Here is a 20,033-nt window from a genome sequence, read left to right on the forward strand (position 1 = left end):
GGCTTGAAGCCTCCTGCCCCTGTATCTCTGCTTGGTGATAATAAATACTTCATTTCTATGGCAAGTCACTGCTTTGCCTTCAAGCTGCCTTGATGGCTTGGGGTGCCTCCCTGTTCGGGGGCCCTCTCTGGGTGACTAGCCTGCTCTGTGGAGCTGGAGACGCTTGATCCAGCCAGGAGACAGGAGGGAAAGCTCAGCTCTGCTGGAGGGACATGAGTCTCTGCAGGGCAGGACCCAGGGCACTGGTCCCAGGGCTCAGGGTTTGCAGGCTGTCAGTACTTCACCTGCTGGAGCCTGGTGGTCTGTGGCTGTGGTGCTGGCAGAGGTGACCCAGCAGTGTCTGTCCTGGGAGAAGTCACAGCCCACTGGCCTTGCTGTGAGCCACCATCCCTGCTCCTATTGTCCTGAAGCCCTTCTGGCAGGCTCTGCCCCTCTTTTCCCTCTCTCAGGTGAACTGGCAGCAGTTTGGGGCTGTTTGTGCCTGATGAAGCCTCTGCAGGGAGGTGGCCGTGTAACAGCTTTGTGCTGCTGCTGCAGGGAGCGCTGGTGCCACCAGGCGGTGACAGGCCACCTTCCTCCCTGCCTCTGCTGCCAGCTGGGTCTGAGCAGTATGGCAGTGATGCAAGGCTGCCAGCAGAGATGCTCTCCAGGAAAGACCGTGTTCCTGCACCATCAGCTCTGCCTGTTAAAAGATCTACTCCCTGCGAAAGGGGTATTGCCCCAGTCCCCGTGGCCTTGCTGGATGTTGTCCCTGGGCTTCTTGTCATGTGGTAGCTGAAGCCTTTCAAAGAGCTGTTTCTGCCTGTTCCCTGCCCTGTGGCCAGTTCCCAGGAGCTCTGCCCAGGGTAAGTCCCTTTGGCTCATCAGAGGCCGTGATGCCATCTGCTGTTTCACCTCCTTCCCAGGAGATCTGGGGCATGGTCATGCCTTGTGGGAGCTGCTGCCTCAGCATCCTCCTGAGACCAGCGTATCCTGAACCAGCACAGGGGCAATTTACTTTGTCACGCCAATATAAAAATGAAAGGGTTTTTGGAGCTGCCAAGGGCTGGGGCTTTCCCCAGTGTCCATCTTGTGCTTGCAGCCTCCTGGTCACCCTCTGCTGCAGGTTCTGGGGAGAAAGCCCTCAACCACCTAACCAAGTTGGGGTGCTGTAAAATTGGCAGCTCAGTGGGAGCAGCATGTATGTGTCTGCTTTGCTGAGCTCTACAGAAACAGCCTGTGTCTGCTCTCATGCCCTGGTTGCAAAAGGGAGAAATTTCTAGTTTAAACCTCAGCTTTCTATCCCTAGATCATGTTTTCTCAGCAATCAAAGCGGTGAATTAAAGTGAAAATTGAGCAGGGCTCACCCAGCAACATTTCCTGCTGAGTGTGGCCCAAGGCAGATGCTCCTGTGCGTGAATCAGCTGGAGCTTCCCCATGTCTGGGCTGGTTCAGGGCTGGGGCACCGCAGCTCATCCCTGGCTGTTGCATCCTCTGCCACAAGGATGAGGCATCTCCTAAAATCCTTGCCACGTTGGGGCTGAGCCCTGAGGCGGGTCAGCCCCCATGGCAGGGGGGTGCAGGCAGTAAAGGGGCAGAAAGCAGCAGAGCCATGTGGTCGGGCACCTGCTGTGCAGCGAGATGCTTTGAAGCCAGTCCCCTCTCTGTCCTGGGCGAGGGCTCCAGGGTTGGCACGGGGTGAAAGCATGACCGCGATGCTGTGGTGCCAGTTGGAGCTGGGAGGGGACAGAGCCCAAAATAAGTGCTTATAATGCTACTGGACAGGTCTGACCAAAAGACTTGGATCCCCTGGCCCTGCCTGGAGACTCAGGGCGGGTGTTTCTCCCTGTGGTGCCGACTCATTTGCAGCAGGGTGGTTATTATTAGGCAAGCCTTGACCCTGCAGGTATGCTGGCCCCACATCCCAGTAGTGGGTACTGGCAGCTGAAACTATGACTCAGTGTCCCCCTGAGTCACCCTGCCCCCCTTGCCCTGCCGGGGAGTGCAAAGGGGGGCTGGCATGTCCCCATGGGCACCTGCTGCTGGGGGGACCCTGGGGCAGCTATTGCTGGGGAGGAGGAGGGGAATAGAGCAGGGACTGGAAGAGGGAGGAGGGATATGGAGGCTGCAGCTGTGCCTGTTTATTCCCTCTGCAGCTGGACTAGGTAATCTTTGAATGCCCCATTTCCATTTAATCTAAAGGCCCAGTCTGGCCACTTCGGGAAGGAGGGGGAATCCCCTCCCACGCAGGAGTGGGCAGCCACTGCCCTTGGCAAACACTGGAGAAGGAATGCTCAAACCCTGCTGCCTGGAGAGCAGCTGGGGGGGCCAGCAGTGGGGGTCCCTGAGCTGTGGCGCAGCTCCTGTTCCAGGGACACCATCCCTGGCCCCATCCTAAGGGCTTAGGGGCCTTTCCCCAGGGAGGGGGGCCGTGGTCTGGCCCCACTCCAGCAAGGGGGAAGGATGGATGGGGAAGCGTCAGCATGGGGTGGCCCTGGAGCGTGGGTGCCTCCAACGCCCAAGGTGCTGGGAGGGACCGTCCACATTCAGCACTTGGGTTTTTGGGTGAGGTTTGGGTGCGGGTGAGCCTGTCCTCAGGGCAAGGCTGGCTGCACCCGAAAGCAGCTGGGTGTGGGCCCGCTCCTCACCCTGGCTCTGGGGGCCGGGTTAGCAGGGTGCACCCGCAGGGAGTCAGGTCCTGGTGGGGCAAATGGGGGTGCAGGACCACTCACTGCCCCCATAGCCCCAATAAAACCTCTGACTCCTGCTGACTCGTCCTTGAACGTGCCTCCGGTGCCTTGTCCATGCCTCAGATTCCCCTTTCACATCACAGGAGGCTTGTGCCCTGCATCCTCAGCTCTGGGCTCCAGCGGGACGGTTCCCTGGGGAGGGCTGGGACCAGTGGGTGACCCGGGAGGTGCAGACAGCCCCTTTGCCCGCGGGGTCTTGCCAGGCCGGCAGAGCCGGTGCAGGAATGTGAGGCTGGGAGGGTCTGGCACCTCGGGTCAGGCAGTCCCCTCTGTGGGGGCTCACGGGGCGGTTCATCCCCTCGGCAGTGGGACGGGGTGAGCGGAGCAAGGCACCACATCCAGCCCTGCTTGGACAACACCATGGAGCTGCTGCGGGTGCTGCTGGCGCTGGCTGGGATGGGCGCAGCCACAGGCCTGGGTGACTCCCCCGGTGGGGATGGGGCAGAGGGGGAGAGGGGCTCAGAGGGGCTGTGAGGGGTTTTCCCTGTGGGTCTTTGCAAGGTGTTCATGCTGGGGAGGGGATTATGGGGCCAGGCGTGGCTGGGGGGCCCCCGGACTGGTGCCACCCCCCTGGTGCTGGAACCGCCAGCACCCTGTGAGCTCCTGCTGTGTTGGTATTGGTGTTGTGGACCCCAGCACAGAGGCAGGCTGGGCTCAGGCGCTCGCTGAGTGGTGCAGAGCACAGGGTATGCCACTCACCGCCTGTCCCCCCAGCCCTGCTGCCCTACATGCCCCGCGTGCCCCCCACGGCGCTGCCAGGGAAGCTCACCGCCTCCACCTTTGCACTGGAGAGGCCCTGCTGCATCTTTGACCAGCATGCGAATGCCTCTGACACCGTCTGGCTGGTGGTGGCTTTCGCCAACGGTGAGTGCCTGCTGCTCCGGCACGTGCTCCCTGCCACGGCGGGGGACATGGGGGACCCTCACTGCAGCTGCTCACCCCTCATCTGTGCTGCGCAGCCTCGGCTGCCTTCAGGAACCCCCCCTCCCGGGCTGACGTGCCCCTGTACAAGAGGCTGCCCACCACCCACTTCTACATGACGCTGGAGGCGGCAGCAGCCACGTATGCCTGCTCAGCACCGAGCCCGGCCATCCTGCGGGTCGGCAGTGACACGGCATGTGGGGACCAGGGCGGCTGTGGCCCCTGCAATGGGCCCCTGCCCTCCCCGGGGCCCTACAGGTGAGGCTGGTGGGATGGACCCCGCCATGGAGGGCATGCTCGTCCCCCCACAGCTGTCACTGCCGTACCCATCCCGCAGGGTGAAGTTCCTGGTGATGGGCTGCCATGGCCCCAAAGCGGAGACGAGGTGGTCCGACCCCATCCTCCTGCGGAGAGGTACTGGTGGCGCTGCTGTCCCCGCACGAGTCCCTCACACCTGCCCAGTTGGGGTGCTGGCATGCGGCTCGGCATCAGCCCTATGCCATCACCCCAAAACACAGGTGGGGAGAAGCGGTTCCTGATATTTCCCGGCCACCCTCACCCTCCCCTTTCCATCACACCATCCCTGAGCCCCCCGTGTCGCACCACGTCCCTCATCCTGCCTCCTTACAGCCAGCAGTCCGAGCACCATCGACCCCGCGCCCACGCGCCGTGGCAGCGACGTGGTCGTGATCGCCTCCATCCTCGCCAGCCTGGGGGCTGCGCTGGCTGTGGCAGTGCTCAGCGCCATGGGGTACGGGGGCTGCGTGAGGCCGCGCTCAGGGGGTGCATCCGTGGGGGCCCTGGGAGAACACTCCCTCCTCGGCCCCAACAGCAAAGAGATGGAGCAAAGGAGAGGTTTTTAAGATTTAAAAAGCCTTTTTTTTTCTTAAATTGTGGGTTTGCTGTAGTTTGGCAAGAACAAAAGGCCCCTTAGGGGTGGCCAGTGCGGGAGGGGTCCGGCAGAGCCCTGTGGACCCCACTTGACACCTCTGCTTGTCTCTCCCTGCAGTGCCAAGGCATGGGGACTCCTGTGCCACCAGGATTCAGGGACCGGCGCCTTCACCCGCAGGTCCTACAGGACTCACCACATCCCCCCAGCGCTGCCCCAGCCCCTGCCCCCCGGCTGCAGGTGCAGCCCCCCAGGGCTGGGCTGCTTTGTCCCCCGGCCTCCTGGTCCGTGTCCTGCTGAGTAAACTCTCACTTGACATCTTTCACTGCCTCCTCCTTGCCTGGCCACAGGATGATGTCTGCCCTCCGCTTGCTGCCCCGCTCACGCACCAGCTTGGTGCTCTGTTCACCAGGCCCCCTGCCATCGGATGCCCAGGGCTGGAGCTGCTGAGGATGGGGGCAGTGGGACCCCCAAAAACCAGCCAAGGACTCAGCTTGGTGGCATTTGGTGTCAGGGGGGCACATGCTGACACCAGAGGGGTTTGTGGGGAGCCCCAAGGTGGGCATCACCCCAGGGTGGCACTCTCTGCCTGGGTGAAGGCTGTTGCCTGTGCCACAAGCACGGCAGCTCTCAGCACGCCTTGCGGACAGCCACTTGGGCATAGCAGAAGAGCAAAATGCTCCCTGGGGAAACAAGCCTGACCTGTTTGCCGCGGGGCCGTGGCCAGCGCAGGAATGTGGGTGGTTGGCAGCTGCAGGCAGGTCCCGTGGGGATGCAGAGCCCTGCTTGCCTTCACTCCTGCCCTCAGCACTCAGGCGCCCACACGATGCTCCTGCTGCTCCTCCTGCTCCTGGCGACGGCCCACGGCCTGGGTGAGTCCGCCAATGCCATCAGGCTGGGCTGGGGGTCTCCGCTGTCTCCTGCTTGGGGGGTCCCCTGTGCACAGGCACTAGGACCCCCACTGGAACCTGGAGGTGCAGGGCAGCTGATGCCCCCCCCCCATTCTGGGTGCCACCCCTAGTATCCCTGCTGTCACCTTCCTGGGTCTGCTGGCACAGCACGGGGTCCCCTGGGGTCTCACAAGGGTGTGTGTCCCTCCCCGGGTGGTGGCACAGGGGTGACTTTGCTTCCTCTTTTCATGAAATGCATGCCTGATCCCCAAAATGGGGGCGGGAGGGGAGCGGGGGCCCTGCAGCCGGGATCACAGGGGGGATCACAGGGGTCAGCTCCCTGCTGTCCCTGTCCCCACACCAAGCCCCCGCACAGCTGCAGCTGGTTGGAGCCACCGGTCAGGGGCTGCAGTGGGGTGTCCGCACCCTCCGCTGCACCCCCCCTTGGCTTCTCACCACAGAAAAGCTCCACTACAAACCAACCCTGGCCAGCACCACCCTGGGGGGCCTGACGACCGCCTCCACCTTTGTGCTGGAGCAGCCCCACTGCATCTTCACCAAGGAGCTAGGCGGTGCTGTCATCTGGCTCGTGGTGACCACCTCCAAGGGTAGGTGACCCGGTGAGGCCCCCGGGGAGCAGCCCTGCGCAGGGGTGCGCACCGGGCTTCCCGTACCCCTCAGGGCCCCTCCTCACCCCCATCCCCACAGCCGCAGGGAACTTCAACAACAGTGTGGGACCAGGGACCCCCGAGCGGGCCTTCCAGGGCTTCCCCACCAGCACCTCTGCCTACATGACCCTCAACACCACCCTCATCAACTACCCCTGCCCCAAACCCTCTGGGGAGATCACGGTGCTGCGCGTCGGCAGCGAGACCAGCTGTGCCAAGGATGAGAAGAGACCCACATGCAACGGCCCCCTGCCCAGCCCTGGGCCGTACCGGTGAGCCTGCTCAGGGACGTGCCCCCCACGGGGCCTGCCAGCACCCCACCAGCTCCAGGGAGCACAGCCAACCTCCCCTCCCACCCCAGGGTGAAGTTCCTCGCCCTGGAGGACTCCAAGCCCGTGGCTGAGACAAACTGGTCAGACTCCATCATGCTGAAGACAGGTACTGCTGCCAGGGTGCTTGTCCTGCCCCTCACATCCATCCCGCAGCTATGGGGCATGGGGGACCACAGGGTGGTCCTGGGCGGGGGGGCTGCACGCCAAGCACCAGCAGCTCGGCATGCAGCACGCCTGCAAGCAGCCGGGGAAACTGAGGCAGGGTGCTTCTGCGGGTCCTGCTGGGGTATGATGGCATTGTGCGATGGTGCACTGTGTTTGCGTGGTGCATCTGCACGCTACCATCGGTTGTTGCGCTTGCACGCTGCAATTGCACATTGCATTTGCACAGTCCATTTACACATTGGGGTCGCATGTTGTGTTTGCGTGCTGTATCTGCATGGTGCAACTGCACATAGCGATTGCCCATGAATGCACTGTGCCCCAGCTGGGACCCTGCGCTGCCCCAGGGTTCACATGCTGCTCCCTCCGCTCCCACTCTCTCCCCAGCCCGGCAGCTCAGCAGCATCCCCGTGATGGGCAGCGGGCGCAGCGCCGGCATGATCGCCCTCACCTGCATCCTCTCCATCCTCTTTGCCATCCTGCTGGCTGGCCTTGTGGCATTGCTGGTCTTCTGGGGGTGAGTGCCACCCCCATGTCCCACCGCACTGCCCAGGAGCCATGGCGGGTGCTGGGCACACAGGACCAGTGTCAGAGGGTGGCACCGGCACCCCATGGCCCCCACCCTCAGCCATCAGCCCCTCTTCCCTCCCCAGCTCCGATGTCTGTGGTGGCAGCAGCACCTTCAGCAAGTCAGAGCCGGTGACAGTGCAGCGGTATAACACCCACCATGTCCAGGACCAGACATCTGGCCGGCTCTGAGCCTCCCCCGCGGCCCTGCGCTGCCTCGCCGCTGCCCTCCCTGCCTGCTCCTGCACTGGCTGCTGCCACCTCGCGCACCCTTGGGTGCCCCGGCAATTGCACCATCAGCATCAGTGATAGAACACCCACCGATGCGGGGGCATGGCCAGATGTGCCCCATGGACCAGGGCCCCGGAGAGCTGTGACGGAGCAGATTAAAGGCCTTTCTGTGTGCTTTGTGTCCAGCCTCCACCTCCTGTTCGTGACCCCCCCTCAGGAATGGCACCTGCCAAAACCTTGCCACCTCCCGCAGTCCCTGGGAAAAGCCTCGCGGCCCTGCTCCTGTCCCTGTGCAGGGCTCTGAGCCCCCATCCCGGGGAGGGGATGGCTGCCACCCAGGGCACAGTGCGTCCGGGGATGCTCTGGGGTGGGAGAAGCATTTTCACACCTGGCTTGGGACATGCGGTGCCGCATGTGCTGGGATTGGATGGGGACCAAGCCCCCCTGCACCAGCCCTGGCGCTAGGGTGAGGGGCAGAGAAATGCCCCCAGGAGCGGGTGGGGGGGGCAATGGGGGGTGTTTCTCCCTGTTCCCTTTGCCCCACGGTGTTTTCCCCAAGCCCCAAACCTGGAGGAGGGTCTCCCCCAGGAAGAGCTGGCCCAATCCTGCCCAAGTGCTGATGTTCCCCTGCTAGCCACGAGGTGGCAAGAGGGGACTGGCAGCCCCGGGCCTGATCCTGCACCAGGGGCGTAGGAGCCTAATCCTGCACTGGGGTGTGGGTCCCTGATCCTGCTGTGGGGAATGTGAGGGCCTGATCCCACTCTGGAGTCATGGGTGCCCTGATCCTGCAGCCTGGACAGGATGAGACGCCCCTGGTGCTGAAGACAAGAAGGCCAGAGAGCACTGCAGAGTGGCCGTGCCCCACTTCGAGTGGAGTCAGGGCAGGTATGCATATAAATATGTACCTCATATACATATACATATATATATATACACACACACAGAATCATAGAATCATAGGTTAGGTTGGAAAAGACCCTTAAGGTCGTCGAGTACAACCATTAACACAGCACGGCCAAGCCCACCACTAAACCATGTCCCCAAGCACCACATCTACACATTTAAATACCTCCACGGATGGTGACTCCAACACTTCCCCAGGCAGCCTGTTCGGGAGCTTGACAGCCCTGTCGGTGAAGAAATTTTTCCTAATATCCAATTTATGTATATGCATATACATATATTTAAAACCCCATATTTTTTCCATAGGCGCCATGCCAAGGGTGGCATCACATTTATACCTGATCCATGGTCACAGCGCCCTTACCAAGGTGTCCTTACGCTGCCCAGGGAGGTGTTAGCATCCTGCCCCCATCCCCCGCTGCTGGCAGGAGCCAGCCTTCATGGAGCCCAGCCAAGGGAAATCAAGCAAATCCGGCCATTAACCCCTGTGGAGATCGGCCCGGGCGCAGCAGAGGGACCGTTTCACCCTGCAAACGCGCGTCCCCGCCACCCTGCCCCACGCCTGCCATGGAACACCCGCGTCGCCTCGCCCGCAAAGCGGCCGCACGCGGCCGGGGGGCGGCTCGGCCCCGGGAGGCGGGAGCGGCGGTGCCAGGGCACTGCGCCTCGTCCCCCCCTGCGGGGGAGGCAGGGCTGCAGGACGGGGCAGGCTGTCCCCGCGGAGTCCCCGTAGTGTCCCCGCAGCGGCCGGGCGAAAATGCCAAGGACCGGCGGTGCCTGCCGGCGCGGCCCCGAGCCCCGGCTGTGGCTGCCCGGGGAGGCCTCCGGCCGAAGCAGGTGTCGCAGGAGGGATCCCCCCCCGCCCCCGAAATCCCACCCGTCCCTCCGGGGGGTGCTGCAGCGGGGGGGGGGGGGAGGGGAGGGAACAGTGCCTTAAAAAAAGGTAAAAAACCGAAGCAGAATGTGGGGTTTTGGGGGCACGGGGCAGCCGGGAGCCGCCGGTGCTGAGCCAGGGGCTGCAGCTCCCCGGGTTGGTGGGGGGAGCCGGGGTCAGGAGGGACCCGCTCCTGCACTGCCGGCCCAGGCGGGGCGCAGCGCCCTGGAGCCGCGGCCGGTCCCCGGCGGCCGAGCCGGCGTCCCGGGGGGTCCCGGGGCAGCGGGGGGTGCCGGCCCCGCCCCCCGCCCCGGATCCACCCCTTGGCCGACAGCCGATATAATCACCCAATCACCGCCTTGGAAAGGGCTTCCTGCCCCGCCCTTTGTCCCGCCCAGCGCTCTGATTGACGGCCGGTGGCGCCGGCCCGCACATGGGAGCGGGGCCGGGGGGCCGCGGGTTCGAGGCTCGGCTCCGCTGGGCTCGGCTCAATTTAACTGCCCGCCCGCCCGCCATGGCCCGGCGGAGCGCACTCTCCATCCGCATCGTGGAGGGCAAGAACCTGCCCGCCAAGGACATGTGAGTGCCCCCGAGGGGCCGGGAGGGATCTGGGGAGGGAGGACATTCCCCAGGAGGGAGCCCCTTTCCCCCAAGAGTGATGTGGGCTGTCCTCCAGCAGGTCTCTGTGCTTTAGGGACACCTCCCAGGGTGGCTTTGGGGCATCCCCCCTGCTCTGAAGGCTAACTCAGGATGGCTTGGGGTACCTGCAGACAGTACCTGTGCTTTGGGGGTTCCCCCCAGGATGGCTTTGGGATGTTCCCCCAGCAGTATCTGTGCTTTGGGGGTTTCCCCCCAACTGGCTTTGGGGTCCTCTTGCACCGGGGGCTGCCCCCAGGATGGCTTTGGGTCATCCCCCCCAGCAGTGCCTCTGTGTTAGGGTTTACCCCAGGATGGCTTTGAGATTCCCCCTTGCATTGGGGGTTCCCTTCAGGATGGGTTTGGGTGCCCCCAGTAGCTCTCTGTGCTTTGGGGGCTCCCTCAGGAGTGCTTTGATGTTCCCCCTTGCTTGGGGACACCCCCTGGGATGGCTTTGAGGTTGCCTTCCAGGAGCACCCAGTGTTGTTGGGTGCCCCGAGCAGTGTCCTCACTTTGTGAGGCTCCCCCCACCATGCACCCTCCACCTGCAGTTGGCCTGGGAGCTGGGTCCTTTGCACCCCCAGATAAGCAGCAGGACCCCCAGTACAGCCATCCCGCAAAAGGAGCCCCGATGCTCTGGCCCCTGTCACCGCTCCGTTCCCGGCTTAAGCCCTCCTGGCTGTGGTTCAGGGGTCTCTGAAGTGGCTCCTTGGGTTGGGCTTTCCCTCCTTGGCAGTCCCCCAAGGGCTGCCAATGTGTCACGGCGTTATCCTCATCACTCTGATCCTCATAGGGTGGGATGAGGGGACAGTGTTGGGGTGTGACAGGGGGGTGGCATTGGGGTGGCCCAGAGCCACAGAGGCAGCGGAAGGCTGTGGAGGAGTGCTTGGCAGCTGGGCAGGGTCAGGGTTGCTGGAAAACCAGCAAAAATCCCTGCAGCCGTCATGGAAAAAGAGGATAAACATGGAAAGAAAAATGTCCTTTTTTTTTTTCCTTCTTCCTTTTTTTAAATCCCATGTGTCAGGGCCTGATTTTTAAATCCCTTGGCGTAACTCCCTGCTGGGAGCTCGAACCAGCGCGAGTAAGCTCGGATTTTTAGGAAAGCTTGTTGCAGAAAGCTGCTGTGCAACAACACCTTGAGCAGAGCTTTCCAGACCGCTGGCTTTGGGACACAGCTTTGGGCAGGGATAGAGGCTGCCCCAGCAGGGAGGATCCACACGCTGGATCCCGCACACCTCCCGCTGCCCGACCTTGGCCGCCGTCCTCCCCTGTGGATAAGGACTTATGAGGTTCCTCCGCTCTGCCTTGGCACAGCCTTTGGGCTTGCTGCCGGTTTCCCTGGAGGAAATCCATCTGCGGGGTGTCAGCACTGGCCCCGGGCGCGTTTGCAGGTCAGACCCTGCTTGCAAGCACCCATGGGTGATGGGGCACTGCCAGAGCCCCATGTGCCCCCCAGCTCCTGCAGAATTCAGCACAGGGAGTCACAGAAGCAGGATTTGGCCGATGTTGCTGTGGTTTGTGACCCCCCCCCCAGTGCCACCCTGCTCCACGGAGCCGTGCCACCGGCAGCCCCCTCCTCTCCCCCGGCAGCAGCAGTGTGATTTCCACAGGTTTTAGCACCGTGGGTCTCCTGCCTCCTCCCAGTGCAGAGGAGCTGCTGTTTGGTTTTGCCTTCCAAACAAGTGCTCACCCAGCTCCGGGCTTGGCACCGTGCAGCCACGAAACAATGAAACTGCCCATAAAGAGGCAAGAAGCCTGCTTCTGCTTTCACCCTCTGGCACGTCACTGCCTAGTGCTGGGGCCAGAGCCCAGGCAGGTGGGAAGAGCTGCAGCAGCCCCGGCATGGCTCTGGCTGTGGTCTGCCCCCCTCTGTCCCCCTGCCCAGGGCACAGGGGGAGCGTGAGCCCCCTCCCAGCTGGACGCTGCAAAATCCACTCTTTCTTCTTCATTGCATGAAAACAAGGAAAATGATCAGCTTTATTTTATTTTATTGTCTTTATTGTCGCAGCCCGCCGCCCCCGGGCTGGCCAAAGCGGCGCCGCTGTCTAGACCAGTGAATTTTTAATTGCAAAACTCTGCCTCAGCCCCCAGTGCTGCCTCCCGGGACGGATGGCGGTGGGGAGCACACATGTTTATTTCCTCCACCCTCCTAATTTATACTGTGCTATCAATCTTTAAAGCTTCAGTCTTCATTTCCTCTTTTTAAAGCCCAACCTTCCCCTTTCCTAGCTCCTTCCCCTGCACCAAACCCCCAGCCTCACTTGCCTGCAGCAGCCCATGCTGCAGTGGAGGGGCTGGGGTGGGTGGCCAGAGCAAGCCATGCTCTGTCTGAGCATCAGCAGGATGCCCAGTGCCTGGTGGAAGCCTGCAAACCTTATAAACCTCTTCCCCTGACATCTCCTGGGCCCTGGTTAGCATCCAGGAACAGCAATGCTGTGCAGACGATGTTATCCGGTGTGGTGCTGGCTTCCCCAACTGCCTTTGCAGTGGGGATTTATCCGGCACTGATGCCGATCACAGGCTGCCCAGCAGCTTGGGCACCTCTGCAGCTGCTCCTGCAGCCATCCCGCAGCCTGTGGAGGACAGATTTTGGCTACCCTGTGGTTTAATTCCCAGAGCACGCAATGCCCCAGTACTGCAAGGGTGGCTTCGTTGCACTCTGCATCCCAGGGGACGTGGAGCAGCCCGTGTACTCGAAAGGTCCCCATGTTGGGGACAAGATTTTCCTGCTGCTGGCATCAAGACAGCTCCCATCTGAAGCCAGCCCTGTGTTGCTGGGCACGGCTCAGGTGGGCAGATGTTCCCTTTCTGCCTGCATGCTCCCTGCCCGCTTGATGGTTTGCATAAGGCAGGAAACAGCAGCAGCAGGCTCTGGTTAATGGCGCTTCATCCACAGCTCTCATTAAAACCCTCTCCAAAGGGCAGCTGGAGATGGGAGCAGGCAGGCAGAAAGCTGCTCTTAGCAACGCGTGACCTGAAATGATTGGGGTGGCTCGGGATAGGGATGCCAGCATGTTGCGTGGGATGCACAGCCCAGGGAACCCCCCAGCAGCCGTGTTTTGCAGGGCATGGAACTCCCCAAACCCTTTTAATCCCCCAAACCCCTTTATTCCCCCCAGCAGCTGGCTCTCAACCTCCCTAGTTTTGCAATGGGAAAATTGCTCCTTCCTCGGGACCCCTCAACCCTGACCCTTGCGCACCCCCCCTTCTCCGGGACACTCGTGGCTGGCTGACGAATGCTGCCAGGACCGGTGTTAATGAGTAACCGTGCTCAGAGCAGGCTGCCCTGTGCCGGCTGCCTGCAGGGCAGGAGCCACAACCTTTCCACCCTCTTGGCCAGTACCCAGGTCCTGCTGGCTCCTCTGCCACCGGCCAGAGCCCCCACCCCTGCCTGCGACTGAGTCACCTTGTTTCTGGTGAACTGGGGCAATAAGCTGTAAAATGGTGACTTTTTTGGCAGCAGTGCACGGGAGCGATGACTCGGGTCATCCCTGGGGAGGAAGTGGGGTCAGAACATCGTGGCAGCTGCCAACAGCCAGCAGGGGCCACGGCACGTGCTGCCTGCCCTTCGCACCCTCTGCATCACTGGGGGTGTCCCCAGGGATGTCCCCATCCCTGTGGAGGTATCGGGGCTCTGGGTGTGCCCTGGGGCTAGAAGACGCTGCTGTGGCCTCGCTCCCAGTGCGTGCAGCAGGGCTGCGGGTGCCTGGAGCTGTTTCAGGGAAAGGGTGGGTTTTGTTTGTTCTTCACCTTCCTTTTTGGAAGAGAAAAAACGCTTTCAGCTGCCAGCGGGATGGAGTGGCCGGATGCAGTCAGGGATGTGTTTCCCCAGGCTGCGAATGAAGCTGGGGTCACCACATGCCTGCAGCCATGGCCAAATCTACCCGCTGAAGCCTTTGGTTTCTGGGGCTGCCTCTGTACCCCAGCACCCCATAGCCCTGAGGTGTCCCTACAAGGGGCACCAGCAAGGTTCCTGCACTGTGGGGGATCGCCCATGGCCATGAGAGCCCCATGGGGTTGGGGCAGGGGGCTGGCAGGGTGGCCAGCGGCGCTGACGGGGCTGTGCCGTGTCCTTCCAGCACAGGGAGCAGCGACCCATACTGCATCGTGAAGATCGACGATGAGGCCATTATCAGGTGAGTGCCTCCATGTCCCTGGCTGGTCCCCAAACCTGCCGGCACACCTGGCTCCTGGCGGGTTCCTCCACCTACCCTGCTGCAGGTACCTAATTATTATTATTTATTATTATAGTATTATTATTCTCTGCTTTGGGCTGAGCTGCTCCTCCAGACACAGTCTGTGATGTCTAACAGCTCCTGGCCACCCCCCACCCTGTAAGCCACCTCCCATGTCTTGCCAGCCCAGAGTCACAGGACAGGACAGGGACCCTGCCCCAGCTGAGGGATCAAAACTGTGGGTGCTGCCCCCAGCCACGTGTCACCAAAAGCAGGGAAGCTCACAGGGCTGGGGAGACGGGGAGTGCCCTGGCGAGGTAGCCCTGTTTCCCCCCTGCCCCGTCACTGGTGCCATCTGTCCCGCAGGACTGCCACGGTGTGGAAGACGCTGTCCCCGTTCTGGGGGGAGGAGTACGAGGTGCACCTCCAGCCCACCTTTCACAGCATCTCCATCTACGTCATGGATGAGGATGCACTGAGGTACGGGCAGGCTGTGGCACGGTGGGGGGTCAGCATGGGGCCTCAGAGGTTGGTGGCTTTGGCTGCCTGCCCGCTCAACCCTGTTGTAGACACCAGAGAATCCACACCTGGCCGTGCTGGCTTGGGCTTTGGGACACAGATGGGTGAAACCATTTCCTAAGGTTATTTCTTCAGCTGGCAGCAAAGGGTGGCGGACATGCCCCACAGGGACAGACATGCCATGGTGTCCCCAGCCTAAGACCCCCAGACGCCTTTCCCCCAAAACCGGGGCTGTCCCGCCCGCAGCCTGGTGGAGCAGGCAGGCTCTGATCCCGTGCCGTGTCCTGCTCCCGGCTTTTATTTTCCAGCCGCGATGACGTTATCGGGAAGGTCTGCATCACCCGGGACACGCTGGCGGAGCACCCAAAGGGTAGGGGGCCAGGTGGCCGGGAGCGTCCCAGTGGGGACCCATCTCCCCACCCCTGTGACGAGCCGGTCCCGAGGGCCCCCGGATGCCCCTCCCATGAGGGTGCCCCCTTTTCCCACAGGCTACAGTGGCTGGGTGAGCCTCAGCGAGGTGGACCCCGATGAGGAAGTGCAGGGGGAGATCCACCTGCGGGTGGAGGTCCTCGGGAGCCAGGGTGGTCGGCAGCTGCGCTGCACCGTGCTGGAGGCCAGGTAAGGAGGGGGGGCATGGGTGCCCGTAGGTATTTTGGGAGGGCACTGGCAAATTCTCCCTCTTGTTGGCAGGGATTTGGCCAGGAAAGACCGGAACGGCGCCTCTGACCCCTTTGTCCGCTTGCGCTACAATGGGAAGGTGCAGGAGAGCACCGTGAGTACAGCTTCAGTTCATCGTGATCCCCCACCTGCCGGTGGCGCAGGTGAAATCATCCCAGTGGGAAGCCCAGACCTCGGCCAGGAGCCATCCCTGTCCCCAGGCATCCCCAGCTTGGTGTCCCTGGCGGGGTGTCGGATCCAGCCGGTGAAGGGGGATAAAGCCGTTGCCTTTGTAGGTGGTCAAGAAATCCTGCTACCCCCGCTGGAACGAGACCTTCGAGTTCGAGCTGGCCGAGCTGGCTGAGGAGAAGCTGTGTGTGGAGGTGTGGGACTGGGACCTCGTCAGCAGGAACGACTTCCTGGGCAAGGTGAGCCCCCAAACCCCGTCACTGCTGCCGGGGGCCCTGCCTGGCTCCCCGCGTGACTCCCTCCTGCCTTCCCCTCCCAGGTGGTGTTCAGTGTCCAGGGGCTGGAGGCAGCCGGGCAGGAGGAGGGCTGGTTCCGGCTGCGGCCAGACAAGTCCAAGACAAGGGAGGACGAGTGAGTCTCAGCACAGGGGTGTTGGGGTGTGCCAGGGATGGTCCTGGTGCCCTCAGGGGCATTGGGGAGGGGGTTATTCTTGGGAACTATCATCCCTTTGGAGGGGCAGCTCCTGGAAATGCTTTTGTCTGGGAGGGAGGGCAAGTGCAGGGCAGCCCCACCTGCCTGCCCCATCTTTCCTGGGCTGTCGGGCCACCTCCTGCTTGGTGAAGTACTTCATCTCCATCCCCCCACCCACCCACACTGTCTTCCTGCAGGCACCGAGGCAGCCTGGGCTCGCTGCAGCTGCAGGTGAGGCTGCGGGACGAGACGGTGCTGCCCTCCCACTGCTACCAGCCCCTAGTCCAGCTCCTGTGCCAGGAGGTGAAGGCAGGGCACCAGGTGAGGGGTCCATGCAAAGCCCTGCGAGGGCACCCACCTTCCTCCGGCTCTCTGCCAGCACATGCGTCTCCCTTGGGCCATCATGTCATGGTGCCTCTCCCCACCAGGATGGCCAAGTGCACCTGGTCACCCTCTTCGATGAAACCACCACAGCTGAGTGCCGGCAGGAGGTCGCAATCAACTTGGTCAAACTCTTCCTGGGCCAAGGGCTGGTCAAGGAGTTCCTGGACCTGCTCTTCGAGCTGGAGCTGGCCAAGCCCTGTAAGGCTGCTGCAGGGAGTGGAGCCGGAGGCTTCCAACCATCTCCTGGGGCAGCAAAACCTCTAGGACATTCTGTGGTGATTTTTTGGGGGGTGACGGTTGAGGTTCAGCCATCATGCTATGGTCTGGGTGGGAACGTCTTGGGTTGACCCCGAGCCACTCATGGGCTGAGGTTGGCTGAGGCTGGGGGAGGAGTGGGTGGTTTGAGGTTAGGGAATTCCCATAACTCCCATGGATACGGGGCAGGGGGCGGAGGGCCCAGCCCCTATAAATGCCCCCCATGATTGCAGCTGCCCAGTGGGTGACCTGTAACTGTCCCCCAGGCCACAGATCCTCTTGTTTTGCAGGTGAGCCCAACACTTTGTTCCGGAGCAACTCCCTGGCCTCAAAGTCAATGGAGTCCTTTCTCAAGGTGCCACACCACCTGAAACCTGCTATAGGGCCGGTTCCCAGGGGAGCGCTGGGAGGGCTGGTGGGGCTGCGTCTTCCCCTGGGGCTGGGAGGTTGGAGAAAATCCCCTGGGTGACCCTTGTCAGGGAGTCTGGGTGTGTCGGGTGCCAAACCTGTGGCCATGCCCCCGTCACTGTTCCCTGCACGGCCCCTCGGCAGGTGACGGGGATGTCGTACCTGCACGCTGTCCTGGGGCCCACCATCACCCGCGTGTTCGAGGAGAAGAAGTATGTGGAGCTGGACCCCGGCAAGGTGGAGATCAAAGATGTCGGGTAAGGGGTGTACGGGGCAGTGGGGCTGGGGGGGGACCCTGGCCATGGAGATGATGGTGCCTGTGCCTGCAGGTGCTCAGGGCTGCACCGGGTGCAGACGGAGGGTGAGGTGATTGAGCAGAGCTGCCAGCACCTCCAGTCCTACCTGGGTGAGCTGCTGGATGCCATCGTCAAGTCGGCCCCAGCATGTCCCCCCATCATCCGTGCAGCTTTCCGGAAGCTCTTCTGGCGTGTTGGGGAGCGCTTCCCCCAGCACCAGGTCAGGCTGTGGCGGGAGATAGACCAGGGGTCAAACAGGGGCGTCCCCAGGGGACAGGGTGCACTGGGTCCAGTCCCCAGCTTTGGTTGATGGGATCCCCTCCTGGGCATGGAGCTACCACCCCCAGGGACAGGGTGCAGGGCGGCAGCAGGGCCATGCTGCACCCAAAGAGCAATCCTGGTGCTGGAAGCCAGCCCCCGTATCCCTGGCATATTGATGTGTGCGGTGCCCAGGGATGTCCCACGTCAGGACAGACCCTCACACATCTTCCCCTGCCTCCGTTGGCCACAGCACGCCAAGTTCGTGGCTGTCACCAGCTTCCTCTGCCTCCGCTTCTTCTCGCCAGCCATCATGACCCCCAAACTCTTCCACCTGCGGGAGACGCACGCCGACGCACGCACCGGCCGCACGCTGCTGCTCCTGGCCAAGGTGGGACGGGGGGAAGGAGACACTGGGGGGATGGTGTCACACAGGTGGGGTTTTTGGGGTGCCTGGCTGCTTCCCACTGGGGAGGGCTGGGTCTGCTGCCCATGATGCCACTGTTCCCGGGGGTCTCCAGGCTGTCCAGATGGTGGGCAACATGGAGCCAGTGGCTGGGCGGGCCAAGGAGGCCTGGCTGGCCCCGCTGCTGCCCGCCCTGCAGCAGGGCATTGCCCAGATGAAGGACTTCATTGGCCGGCTGGTGGGGACGGAGGAAGAGGAGGAGAAGGAGGAAGGTGAGGGGCAGCCACTGTGCCCCCCCACTATGGTGATGAAGGAGGGGCCGCTCTTCGTCCATAAGACGCGGGGCAAGGGGCCGCTGCTTGCCGCTGCCATCGCCAAGAAGCTCCACTTCTGCCTCACCAGGGAGGCCCTCAGCTTCAGCAAGAGCCCCGGTGCCGAGGTAGGGGGGTGCCGGGGGGCGACGGTGAGGGTGGTGGCAGGGTGAGGGTGGTACTGACCCCTTGCATCATGTCCCCCACCATCAGCGTAGCGGCGCTATCGCCCTGGCCGACATCCTTGCTGCTGAGAAGGTGGAGGAGAAGAGCTTTGGGAGCTCCCATGTCATGCAGGTGGTCTACATGGGTGCGGATGGGCAGCAGGAGACCGCCTACCTCCAGTGCAAGGTGGGATGGGGACAGCAGGGACAGACATACCCCCTGAAGGGTGTCACACCTCACTGTCCCCCTGCAGTGCGTCAATGACCTGAACCAGTGGCTGTCAGCCCTGCGCAAGGTGTGCGTCAACAACCCCCGCATGCTCCACGCCTACCACCCCGGCATCTTCCGGGGGGACAAGTGGAGCTGCTGCCACCAGCGGGAGAGGACAGGTATGGGGGCGGGCACCTGGGTCCCCCATGGGGGTGCTGGTGGGGTCCCCACAGCCATCGTGAACCTGCTGTCCCACAGGGCTCGGGTGCGACCGGACCCGGCACGGTGTCACCCTGCAGTACTGGAGCGACCCCCTGGACCCCGCTGCGGAGGCACAGCGCCTCTTCCACCACCTCCAGGGCCTCCGAGAGACCCTCAGGTGAGACCCCGCCCTGGGGGGGGACCGCCCTGCACCCCCATCTCCTGCCAAGGGCCCATCCTTCTCCTCCTCTCCTCAGGGAGAAGTACTGGGAGCTGCTGGAGCCAGAGGATGCCCAAAATGGCCCCCGGGGTGAATGTAGGTTTGGGGGGATTTTGGGGCCCCCATTGGGGGTGCTGTGGTTGGGACATGTCCCTGGGTGTGGGGGGAGTGGGCGGGCAGTGATGATTGTGGGGTGACCCTCCTTGGGGGATGCAGGGTCTCACTGCTGCTGCCCCCCCCCACACAGGTGCCCCCTTGTCTGAGGGGCTGAGCCGGCTCTTCGGGGTGCTGGGGGACCTGGAGGGCTGCCACCGCCTGGTGCAGCCCCCAACCCCCCCAACCCCCACCCTGCTGCAGCTGCAGACATGAGGGGCCTGGAGCCCTCCCCGCCCTGGGGGTTGGGGTCCCCACGCTTCGGGGAGCGCGGCGGTGGCAATAAAGGCACTTTGTACTCTGCAGCCCTGTCCTGTCCGTCGCTGGTGGGGACGCTGCTGGCTACGGGGACAGGCACTGGCGGCTCTGTGGGGAGCAGCGCCGGGTTGGGGACTGGTTAAAGCTCTGCTGGTGGCACTGGTTGGGCTACTTATGGTGGCACCGGTGACATTACTGGTGGCCCTCTAGGGCCAGTGCTGGTGGTGCTACTGGTGGTGGAGCGGGGCATTGGTGGTGGTTCTGCTGGTGGCCTGGGGTGAAAGCACTGCCGCTGGCTCTACTGGTGGCTGCACTGGTGGTGGTGCTGGTGGTGACACTGGTGACATTGCTGGTGGCACTGGTGGCATCGCCAATGGCCCTGCTTGTGCCATTTCTGGCGGCTGCAGTGGCAGAGTCTCTGGTGGCCCTGCTGGGGCCATTGCTGGTGGTGTCAGTGGTGCTGATGCTCCTCATGGCATCGCTGGTGACCTCGCCAGCGGCCCCGCTGGTGTCCCGGCTGGTGCCGCCAGCGGGGTGCTGCTGGAGCCACCCTGGGCTTTGTTGCTGTCACACACGGTTTAACTGGTCTCACTGGTGCCGTCGCTGCTCGTGGTGGCAGCGGTGCCGTCACCGCCGGTGATGCCCTCTCCGCTGCCACCGGCCGCCGCGTCACCCCAGCGGGGGGGGGGGGGCGG

The 20,033-nt window shown here is 63.0% G+C and overlaps 3 protein-coding genes across 6 annotated transcripts; all 3 read left to right on the top strand.

Moving 5' to 3' along the window:
* Positions 1-3,089: 3,089 nt before the first annotated feature.
* Positions 3,090-4,989, top strand: UPK3B (uroplakin 3B). Its single transcript, XM_064468220.1, has 7 exons — positions 3,090-3,159; positions 3,330-3,593; positions 3,689-3,908; positions 3,988-4,130; positions 4,281-4,401; positions 4,660-4,779; positions 4,890-4,989. The coding sequence occupies exons 1-7, from the start codon at positions 3,090-3,092 to the stop codon at positions 4,987-4,989; spliced, it is 1,038 nt and encodes a 345-aa protein (XP_064324290.1).
* Positions 4,990-5,140: 151 nt separating this feature from the next.
* On the top strand, positions 5,141-7,548 carry LOC135316087 (uroplakin-3b-like protein 1). The gene is made up of 6 exons (XM_064467876.1): positions 5,141-5,411; positions 5,891-6,037; positions 6,138-6,369; positions 6,459-6,535; positions 6,979-7,108; positions 7,245-7,548. Exons 1-6 carry the CDS (start codon positions 5,216-5,218, stop codon positions 7,348-7,350), a joined length of 888 nt encoding a protein of 295 aa, XP_064323946.1. The 5' UTR covers positions 5,141-5,215; the 3' UTR covers positions 7,351-7,548.
* Positions 7,549-9,586: 2,038 nt separating this feature from the next.
* Positions 9,587-19,385, top strand: LOC135316092 (ras GTPase-activating protein 4-like). Of its 4 annotated transcripts, XM_064467897.1 has the most exons (21): positions 9,587-9,745; positions 13,882-13,938; positions 14,344-14,457; positions 14,805-14,866; positions 14,985-15,114; positions 15,187-15,268; positions 15,450-15,581; positions 15,662-15,753; positions 16,011-16,134; positions 16,242-16,395; positions 16,743-16,807; positions 17,005-17,117; positions 17,190-17,221; positions 17,327-17,376; positions 17,668-17,805; positions 17,936-18,259; positions 18,345-18,482; positions 18,550-18,685; positions 18,765-18,885; positions 18,965-19,023; positions 19,175-19,385. In XM_064467897.1, exons 1-21 carry the CDS (start codon positions 9,600-9,602, stop codon positions 19,294-19,296), a joined length of 2,391 nt encoding a protein of 796 aa, XP_064323967.1. In that variant the 5' UTR covers positions 9,587-9,599; the 3' UTR covers positions 19,297-19,385. The 4 variants fall into 4 exon arrangements, with proteins under 4 accessions (XP_064323967.1, XP_064323965.1, XP_064323966.1 ...); XM_064467895.1 differs by having other exon boundaries at positions 17,190-17,376; XM_064467896.1 differs by having other exon boundaries at positions 17,190-17,376; positions 18,020-18,259.
* The last annotated feature ends 648 nt before the right edge of the window (positions 19,386-20,033 follow it).

This window comes from Phalacrocorax carbo, chromosome 17, assembly GCF_963921805.1.
Source record: "Phalacrocorax carbo chromosome 17, bPhaCar2.1, whole genome shotgun sequence".
Taxonomy (NCBI): Eukaryota; Metazoa; Chordata; class Aves; order Suliformes; family Phalacrocoracidae; genus Phalacrocorax; species Phalacrocorax carbo.

What these genes read in the sequence shown, in the direction of transcription:
- LOC135316092 (XM_064467895.1), top strand. Translation starts at nt 9,600, where the DNA reads ATGGGAGCGGGGCCGGGGGGCCGCGGGTTCGAGGCTCGGCTCCGCTGG. An exon ending in GACGATGAGGCCATTATCAG is followed by an intron (nt 13,939 to 14,343) that starts GTGAGTGCCTCC and finishes TCTGTCCCGCAG; the next exon opens with GACTGCCACGGTGTGGAAGA. An exon ending in AGGTGAAGGCAGGGCACCAG is followed by an intron (nt 16,135 to 16,241) that starts GTGAGGGGTCCA and finishes TCTCCCCACCAG; the next exon opens with GATGGCCAAGTGCACCTGGT.
- LOC135316087 (XM_064467876.1), top strand. Translation starts at nt 5,216, where the DNA reads ATGCTCCCTGGGGAAACAAGCCTGACCTGTTTGCCGCGGGGCCGTGGC. An exon ending in CCCAGCCCTGGGCCGTACCG is followed by an intron (nt 6,370 to 6,458) that starts GTGAGCCTGCTC and finishes CTCCCACCCCAG; the next exon opens with GGTGAAGTTCCTCGCCCTGG. An exon ending in GCATTGCTGGTCTTCTGGGG is followed by an intron (nt 7,109 to 7,244) that starts GTGAGTGCCACC and finishes TTCCCTCCCCAG; the next exon opens with CTCCGATGTCTGTGGTGGCA.
- UPK3B (XM_064468220.1), top strand. Translation starts at nt 3,090, where the DNA reads ATGGAGCTGCTGCGGGTGCTGCTGGCGCTGGCTGGGATGGGCGCAGCC. An exon ending in AGGCCTGGGTGACTCCCCCG is followed by an intron (nt 3,160 to 3,329) that starts GTGGGGATGGGG and finishes GCACCCTGTGAG; the next exon opens with CTCCTGCTGTGTTGGTATTG. An exon ending in AGTTGGGGTGCTGGCATGCG is followed by an intron (nt 4,131 to 4,280) that starts GCTCGGCATCAG and finishes GCCTCCTTACAG; the next exon opens with CCAGCAGTCCGAGCACCATC.